Source organism: Pundamilia nyererei, unplaced genomic scaffold (assembly GCF_000239375.1).
Source record: "Pundamilia nyererei isolate P.nyererei 1_Seehausen unplaced genomic scaffold, PunNye1.0 scaffold00009, whole genome shotgun sequence".
Lineage (NCBI taxonomy): Eukaryota > Metazoa > Chordata > Actinopteri > Cichliformes > Cichlidae > Pundamilia > Pundamilia nyererei.
In genome coordinates this window covers 6,690,155-6,700,112 of record NW_005187410.1, presented here as the reverse complement: position 1 = coordinate 6,700,112, position 9,958 = coordinate 6,690,155, and the positions used below count along the sequence as shown (strand labels likewise).

The 9,958-nt window shown below is 41.7% G+C and overlaps 1 protein-coding gene across 3 annotated transcripts in view; it reads right to left on the bottom strand.

Annotated features, from left to right (window-relative positions):
- LOC102215885 (vang-like protein 1) overlaps nt 1-9,529 on the bottom strand; it is a 21,650-nt gene extending 12,121 nt beyond the window's left edge. The window contains exons 1-3 of one of the 3 annotated variants that reach the window (XM_005723598.1): nt 9,354-9,529; nt 3,570-3,819; nt 2,384-2,555 (exon numbers count right to left, since the gene is read on the bottom strand). In XM_005723598.1, the coding sequence (XP_005723655.1) occupies nt 2,384-2,555; nt 3,570-3,640 (243 nt within the window). In that variant the 5' untranslated portion in view covers nt 3,641-3,819; nt 9,354-9,529. Of the gene's footprint in view, nt 1-2,383; nt 2,556-3,569; nt 3,820-9,353 lie in introns of those variants that run through there. The other 2 variants (XM_005723599.1, XM_005723600.1) reach the window with 2 other exon arrangements.
- Nucleotides 9,530-9,958: the final 429 nt, after the last annotated feature.

Genomic DNA, 9,958 nt, shown 5'->3' with positions numbered 1-9,958 from the left:
ACACACACACACACACACACACACACACACACACACACACACACACACACACACAAACTGTGCTCCAAGACCGTATCCTTATGTCACAGGCATGCGTGTAAACATGGAGGATTATTCATATCAGCTTTCCTCCAAGTGGCGTTTGGCCGGATGCTAATGCTAATCCCAGTCTGTGAGAATGTTTCCTCTGCACTGGAGACTAGTTAGTGTTAATATGCAGCTCCACCATCTGACAAAGCTGCTCTAAAAAGCATGGGTTGGAGTGCACCGTGGTTGACGGTGTTTGCGGTAATGCTGGTGCTGCCACTGGTGTATGGTGTGCGGACACAATCGTCTGCAGGGGTGCTGCAGTACAATGGCAGATTACCTTACACTGCTAACAATGGATGCAGGCTAGGAGCTGACAATCACATGCCAGTGTGGAATGTGCCTTTCCAGCCAAAAGGGGATGCTGAGCAGAGATAGCAAAATAGGTCAGACTTCTCCAACATGGTCAGAAAGTCAGGTTGAACGCACGTTTATTTTCCAGTCACATTAAATGTTGCTAATATTAGGAAAGTATATTTTGTCAAGGTAGCTTGCACTACTGATACAATGCTTTTCTGCAGCTATTTTAAGCATGCAAGTTGCACAATAAGCCAATGAAAAATGCACTCATTTTGTGTTACTATGTATTTCAAGTGGGTCAAAGACACTGTAAAGGCAGCCCCAGGCTAGCAATATCTTTAACTCGTCTTCAGGGAAGAAGGTGCTTTCTTTATCTCTCTCATTTTCTTCGTTTCTGCTTCTACTTTAAGCTCTATTTATCTTTCAGTACAGTTTGTGCGATTCTCTGCATTTAAAGGAACCCTAATATTTTGGAAAATAATTTTATTCAGGTGGCAGTTAGCTTAGCATAAAGACATATTTATATATATTTATATATATTTTTCTCCTATGTGAAGCTTCTAGAAAAGCTTAAATGTAAAACAAGGAGTTGCAATCTCACAGTGATGATAAGACCACAGGAGGTCACACTCCAGGCTATCACTTGGCTAATAAAAGCACTCTTGTTTTCTGCTAAGCCAGGCCAACCAATTGCTATCTACATGCAGACAGGAGGCAGGTATCAATCTCCTCATTTATGTCTTGTTCAGATTGTGCTTGTTTGGTGAAAGCTGTTGATATATTTCAGAAACCAGTTGGATATAATGCTGTTTATGCTGTTTAGGGATATTCCTAATTATCCCAATCAGTACCACATAACATTGCTGTTTACAGATATGTAGAAGCTGTAACTGAGATCTCTCACTCACTTTAACATAAAACACACAAATCTATAATCCATGCACATCTATATGGAAGCTTTTTTCTGCCACTTAAAAAAATGCCAGGATGGGGAAACCTAAAATTTTGTGATATTAATTGTAAATAACACAATGTAGGGATTAAACTAATATATTCTTTTAAAAGCAGCATTAGCCACATCTGGTTATAGCTTTGGGGCAATATTTCCCATATCCATATTGCTAATATACAGTCTGAAACGCAGTTCCAGAAGATGTTTTAATAGTCATTTTTTTGAAATCCTGCTCAGAGACAGGAGGACGCATAAGGTTTAGATGCCTGAGGCGTATTACGCTCACCAGGCACTGTCAGCATGGAAAAAAATCGCATTAACTCATCGTTTGAATACTCCTGTTGTAGCAGCAGAGGGACCGCAATGCATGATGGTCTCAGTGCATGGATCGAGTGTACATTGTGATGATTTTAAAGCACTCTGTGTGGTGGAGGACAGTTCAGAATTAGAACAGCACTACAAAATGGCTAGTAGATGTTCCCAAAATAGCCAATAATCTCTGCAAGAAAGAAATAACTCCTAAATATCCACACAGTATTATACTCTAATGAATCTTTAATCCTTGAAGCCTTAGTTAAATATCTGCCCTGCATTTTAAGCCTCATATCGCATCATTTTGTGTCTACACAAACCTATTTTGCTTGTAGCAGCACAATCAGCTTTTTGATGCTATACTATGCCTTGATTTCAAAGCCATTAGGCATTACAGTCAGTATGTAGGCACTCACACACACTCACACACACAGACACAGCAACGAAACACTGTCTGTACAAATCCACCCAGGCCTATAAGAGAGATGCTAATCCTCTGACCTATCTGATCCCTTGTCGCCATTGTTAGCCTATCATGTGTCGGTCAGCCAGCTGTGCGAGGGCGAGTTTATAAGGTTGGGACGCAAAGTTCATGCATGGATTACTGGGTCTTGCTTTTTCTGAAGGAAACTGATACTAGCTGCAGTTTTAGTGTGCTTTCCTACAAAACAATGTGCATCTTTCACAGTTTCACTGTTGCTGTCAGTTTTCAGTTTAGAGTTACTCCAATACCTGCGCCTCATCTCCTTGTTCTGCTGCAGGTGTGGGCTCTCCAGGCAGCGGTTCTCCGTTATGAACTGGGGAGTCTTGGGAAGGGGTGTCGGGGGGATTGATGACCACAGATCTCTCCGAGCGGCTGCTGTCTTTACTGCTGCTGGCTTTGTGTCGCTCACGGCTTCGATCTCTGGAAAGTGAGAACAAGCACACATGGTGACCACTGGGATAATACAACAGGAAAAATGTACTGAAACTGCAGCCTAACATATCGTTATTCAATGATTATTCTTTACTAATTAAAATGTAAATGAATACTAATTAAAATTAAAATAATGATCACTATACATGTCTATATAATTTCTTTAACAGAAATGTAAATTAAACAACCATTTCAGGTCCCTATTTTCCATTCATTAAAATGATTCAGCTTGGGATAAGTACCATATCATCAATATACACACAAAATAAGAGCTGAGACAATAGGCTCATTAATTTATATCAATGAAAATAATGAGCCAAAATGTTTTATAGTTTATTCTTGATGATTTTTTGTTTAAGGTGAGTCCAAGAAGACAAAAATTCCAGTTTCTAAAATGTGAAAATGTACTTCTTACTTAATTGTTCTTAATATTTGTGAGGTTTGGACTCCTTATTGGACAATCCTTGGCTTCTGGACCTTGTGAGCAGCGTTTTTTATCAGCTCCTGACATTTTATAAAATAACTTGTTAATTCTTTATTAATCAAAAATCAAGAAAATAATTTGACGGTTTCTCATTAATGAAAGCTCGTAAACAGTGAAGTGCATTAATACTCCAGCAGACAATTATAGGCATCAGGAATGAGGGGGGAGATAAACAAATGATTCTCTCGTTTGCAGAGCACACAGACTCAATCACTGAAATAGGTTAGAACCGCTCAGCTGTGACGACCCTAATCCACAAGCTCTGTCTGTCTCAATCTCTCGCTTGTTCTCTCTCTGCAGTTTCTCGCCTCATTATTTCACAACCAACATGTGGCCCACTCAAACGGAGGACAAACAAAGCTACAAAATGTTCACTGAAGGCATTCCAGTAGCCAGGGAGTGGGATACAGCATGTGATCTGGAAGAAACAAATTCCTGTCATGGGAGTGCCGGTTAGACAGATACAGCAGAGAAGTAGACAGTCAGATGGAAAGGCTGACGACAGACAGGAAACATACCCATGCCGGTTTGATCTCCCGGAGCGACTGGAGTGATAGGAGTAGCCAGAGTGGGTCGACTCCGTGTCCATACCGACGCAGTTCAGAGACGGTGATTGGACAGGGGGATGAGGAGAGACTTGCCGTGTGGCAGAGAGGGTAACTTGGCGGCAGCGCTCAGGAGGACAAATGGGTTGCTATAGAGACAGGCTTCAAAAATCCACGACGAATGACAACTATCTTTGATTGCGGCTTCAGTGACCACATTGACCTGAGGGACAGATAAATAGCACAGTATGAAGGATGCACCAAGACATCAAACAAACAGAGCATTAGATGTGCAAGAAAAGCTTCTGCATCTCTGATTCTCATCATTCAACACATTTACAAAGCAGACAGATTAATATATTAGCCATTGTGCTCTGCTGTGTTGTGGGTATATACTTCAGATTATCTATGATTAATGTATTAACCTGGGATATTTATTCCAATCTAACTTGATATTCAGCACACACACTACATGTGTTACAACATCCCCTTAACAGCAGCGGTCCCGGTTCAATTTTTACAGCATGCCACGCCCTACTATCTCCCCCAATATTTTCCTATCTCTCTAATGTGTCTCAAAGACAAGCAAACATGCAAAAAACAAAAACCAAAACCCCAAACCAAAAACCAAAAACCTTTCCTCTGCAGTCGTTATAAGTTTGCCCTGAACTTGGAAAAAGTGCATTCTGTACCCTCTGCTTGGAATTATTTACAAGACGCACTTTATTTGGAAACTCTGACTTAAATCCAGCCATTCGAATGCCACATATAAAACATGTTTCATGAAGACGCTTTTACACAGTCTTTCTGTCTTTTTACAAGTCTCATTTTATTTCTGTGTGGATGCGTGTTTTTATAGCTTGTGCCTAAATACTGCCTTTTTGGCTTGGTCTCGCTTGTAAACCACCCCCCAAAAAACACAATTATGCATCTCAGGAGAAACAAAAACATTAAGGTTGTATAAAAAAATATGGAATGGCACAGACATACATTAAGAGGTGCAGGTAACAAAACAGAAAATAATTAATGTCCCATGTTAATGTTAAAAATGCCCACTTGTATGAGCTCTTAACACTCATTAGGATTAGGTTTTCTTTCAGTTACATTCTTAAAAAAAAAAACCTTCAGTAATAGAAGAGGCTAAAAACCCCCAAAACCCAAGTATTTTAAAATAAAACATTCCCTTTGTCAACGTACAGTTTAGACGTACAATATAGATAAAACCTGCATATTCACATAAAAAGAGCACATTCAGGTAGATCATTTAGTTCTAATCTGTACTATAATTGATCTCATAATAACTGCATTTTATTTGATAGCCAGTGATTTGGAAAAGAGAACTCTCTCCATCCTGCCATTATTAACAGGAGCTGAATCTGCCAGACTCACTTCCTGTGAAACAAATGTGTGATGTATGCATGACGATCTCTCACCAAGCATTCATTTAGACCTCAATCTCAACCCTGTCTGTCTCCCAGCTGTTGTCCTGACAACCACCTGCCAGTCAACTTCCCCATCACCATCTCAATTTACCAGCTGAGACTATTCTTTCCATCACTTACAGGCCATTTGTTATCTCTACAGCAAATGATGGATACTAACACCAAAACAGCCCATTCAGCATATTAGGATGTGAATGCTCCAGAGATCGTATTCTGAAGGGTTAAGAGAAGACACTGCTGTGCAGCAGATTTCCATTAAGAGGGTTTAAATGGTTTTTATTTCCCTCAGCTGCCTATTCCATTAAAAAAGTTATACAGTACATATAAAGTCTGTAAGATTAATATTACAACCTAAAGAATTACTTTTGTCAGATAAATACAATCTATATTGTTGTTCTTTGGGCTGTAGACTGGCTCCATAGTGTAGTGGGTTACATGTTTGCCTAAATACATAAAAAAAAATCCCTAGTTTGATTCTGGGAGAACCCTTTTGGGGCTGCGTGGGGAAGTGCATCCAGTGCAAAAACTCTGCCAAAGCAAACATGTGGAGCTACCTGCTGTGCTAACCCCCTGTGAATAAGGAAGCAGTTGAAACTAGTGCAAGACTGTAGTATCTTTTATTACTTTAGACATCAACCGTGGAAATGTCTGTCTGACATAAAACTACTCGTGGCAAAGTTTTAGGATTATTTTGAGCAGTTGGAAAGAGATAGTGCTTAACAAGTGCTACTCAGTTTCAATTCGTTCAAGAACAAGTGGACATTTATCCACAGCTCCCATAAATCTTGATGACACCACAGCCCAGAGGATTATTATGTAAATTCAATTTTGGGATGAAGTGTCAGTTTAAGTTGGGATGAACCAACCTGATGGAAATGATGCCCCAGTGACAAAAAAGTGCAATTTCTCAGAGCGTGACCGCATCAGTGGAGGCTGATGAACACTGAGGGAACATAATGTTGAACAAGGCAGAGCAGCACTTACAGAGAACGTCAATAAATAATGCACTTGAACACACTGTAACATGCTACTCACAGAATCAAAGTCAGTGGTGCAGTATCAAATTTTAAACACAAGCCTGACTTTTAACAGGATTGTCATATGTCTCATCTTCAACCCACATCCGGGGCGTCCGGTGTTACCTTGGCAACACTGGAGGCAGGAGGCTCCATCTAACAGCAGTAATCAATCTGCCCTGCTGGGCCTAAATTTGTGGATGCACTTAAGTGCGTATGTGAGAGTGACGTTGGGGTGAGGCACAGTGTGATGGCATAAAGAGGAAACAATAGCCTTCCATCACACCCGTCACTCGCGTGGTTAAACGAATCCCGCCTGGTGATTTGAATAAAAGCCATTAACCCCCTGAGTGCTGATCTCTGGGCGCGTGGCAGTGGTATGTGGGGCACAGGGATCCCACTGAGAAGCCACTCATCCACAGGACGAGCATGAAGAGGCACAGTGAACCAGGCCATGTGGAAAATCGCAGCCACGGGGTAAGAAAAACTATCAGTTACAAGCGAACGATAACTATGAATGAAACATGCGGGGATAACAACGCGCATTAGAGACGTGCGCCTGTCTTAGCTTCCTCCGAGACTGTCCCAAAAATGCAGTACTCCTCCGAGAGGGAGCCTGTGCGGAAAATTGACTCTGCAGTGAAGCACAGTTGCATCACTGCAGACCGTTCTGGTTGGCTGCACCGAGAAGAGATTCACCAAGGCAGAAACTGACACTAATGTAAAGCAAACATTCGTTAGGGTGTTTGTTTAGTGGAACGAGGCTGATGCACAGTGGGAGCTACTGTAATTACAAATGGTCAGGCTCAGGGGTGCACGCACACCCGCTCTTATGCTCTTATTGAGTAATTTTTTACTCCTATTATAAAGACAAGGCATAAGCACACTTTAGTCTTGCAACAAATAAGCATGGGGCTCGTTGAGGAAAAGCTGCAACGTATGATAAGTAAAATGCACTGTAGCATTTTTTCCACTGCTGATTCAGCTTATAAGTATAACGTGAGATTTTGACTGTATAGTAATTTGCCCTCTAAACTGAGCTGAGAAGGAGGGGTGTGGCATTGAGATTCCATTAAGGTATCCAATGCAGTGCTGGCAAATGAAATGGCACAGATGAGTCTCATAGCTCAACCAGGGCACATGCTGAGGCCTGGTTACCATGGCATCTGTGCCCTCCCTCACACCTATTAGCTTTCATGCCTTCCTTCCTTGATGTGCACCCTGCCCCGGTAGCATCATGCCATAATCTTCCAGATACAGCAGCTGGTTATCTGATGAATTTCTTGTATCAGCTGTTTTGCAGCTTCAAGGCAAACAAACTACAAAACTCCCATCTACTGTTCAAATATACAGTGGATAGTAGATTTCTGGATGGATATCAATACAGATGTTCAAAACTGCAGTTTAAGCACATTTAAATGCCAATGTAAATATGTTTTTTGGAAGGTAATCATATGTTTTAAGGTGTTTCAGATATTCATCACGAGATCTTTGCGAAATTAATGTGACACTACAGATAAATATTGGCCACCGGCATGGGTAAATGTCATCTAATTTACTTGTATGAAGACATATGGGTCGATATCAATGTTGGCTCACTTATGGATCAATACCTAACACACAGTAGGTATATTAGAGCCTCATCTTAGCTTAGTATAAGCTAAACCCATTTCATTATTGATTCACTGTTATATCAGATCACTGGTTTGCCGGAATTGAGAGCAAATGCCAAAAACATTTCATTTACTGTCATATAAAAACAAGCCAAAAGCCACATTTTAGGACCTGAAACAACCAAGGTGTATATTATATTACTGTTTTAAAATGCATTCTTTTAAAATGGCAGCAGAAACAACAAGTCCACACATGCACAGGAATAACACAGTCCACTAGGCTGTGTGAAACCTCTCTGAAATCAAACAAAGGGTGACAGAGTGTGAGCCCGTGTAATATATAGTGGTTAATATCTTAAATCCGTTCGTGGACTACAGATAACCCAGAGGAACTGCTGCTCATTAACATATTACATTACCACTGGGCTAAAATCACATAAAACTGAGTCAAATATGCAAGTCATGACACTCCCTTAGAAACACCCCCTTTTTTTTCTTCTTATTTTGTGCCCCTCACTGCCAGGATATCTGACGTGATCAGGAGTGTGTTCCTGTGTATTTTTCCACAAGTATTTGCAGAAGCAAACCTGTGACCTTTCAGTGACTGGATATAGCTACTCCCACCCTGCTGCCCATTGTAAAAGGAGAAAGTTAAGACCTGACACAGTTCTCTGGAATGCAAACTTTAGTCCCCTCTGATCCGCTCATGTGGAATTAAACAGAAGTACAGTAGAAGAAGAGAGGGAGGAAGAGGAGGGTAGTGCGGGCTGAGAGGGCTGTTGAAGAGATACCTCAGTACATTCTGACTTTAAGTGCAGGGCCTTTATGTCTCCAAATGCACAACTGTAAACTATACTGTAATATATTGCGCACTACCCCATGCTCCTCCATTACCTCTCTTTAGCCTAAAGGTAGCTCCAGTTCTCGTTGCACTTCTGACACACTGCCCTGTCGGCACATTTAAAGGAGAACAAAGGCCAAAGCCTTGCCAACATCACTTTTGATCATGCATGGGAAGAACTGATAGCTTCCATGGGTTGACTCATCTATTCAGGGAGGGTTCCCAGGCTGGCAGTGTCCTCAAGCTCTCTGCACAGGACCCATCAACACTGCTCAATAATAAATAACTGTAGGTGCTACACGGCTTCACTGCAGCATCATGACTCTGACCGACAGAGAGAGAAGACACGTGAAGCTGCTCCAGTCACAGTTAACACCTCATCCAGCTGTGTGCTCTCCAGACAGCTGCTGCTGCTGATGGAGACATCTCCAACCCCGCTTTTAATATAAAGGCTACTAGGTCGCACAGAACAAGGGGAGCCACTTCTCTATTACACAGCTGCAGCTTCTGTTACAGCAGATCTCCTTTCAGTCTCGCCCTGAACCCCATTAACCACACAAGACTAAATCACTTCAAATAAACCATGCAATCTGGATGATCGGCTCAAATAATATGCTTACATAAAAAGCGATACTAATGTAATAGAAAAAGGAAAGTCATGAGCTCCAGCTAAATTCGGGTTTTGTGGCTGCATCTGTCTGGCGAAAAGGAAACCATTTTCCCACGACGGCAGCATTGAACTTCATCAGTGATTCCTGCGTGCTGGTGTATCTCAGGATTTTTTTTGGCAAGGGCAGCCAATACCCGGTGTGATGAACATCACAGCCGTGGATTCGTTTACCTACCTTTATCTCAGAAGCGTTTCATATTCCTTCACCTGCGTGTCGGTGTCAGCGAATCTGCCGCCGAGGAGCTGCAGCTGTTCCTGCTGCTGTGAGGCGCGTCTGCACGGAGAGGCAGCTCACAGGATCCTGGCCATTGTGGTTCGCAGGACCAGAAAGGGAGGCAGCATGGGTGTACAGCACGCTTTTACAGCGCGTTACAATGAGTATTTTCCGCTCTGGCCCGCAAGAGGTCGTCCTTTACGACTGCTGTAGAAGGGTCAGGGCCGTCAGTGAGTGTAACTGATGTCTAAATGTGATTTGCTACTTAACTTGACATTTTTTCACGAAGACGCTCGCGTGGAACTTCTCTAATTAGAAAATGAAAAGATTAAGCCCCGCCCAAACGATCCTATATTTAACCTGTCGACTAAAATAGCAATTATTATTATTTTGTCATTATTGATAGATGCGTTTGAAGCCAGTCATGTTTCGCTGTGCAACTGAACACAGTATATAGTATAGTGTATGCACTTTTTTATACTACACGTCTCTGTGAAAACGTTGTAAATTGAAGACTGAAGATTTTGATGGGGAAACTGACAGATTGCTAAGAATAGGACTACATT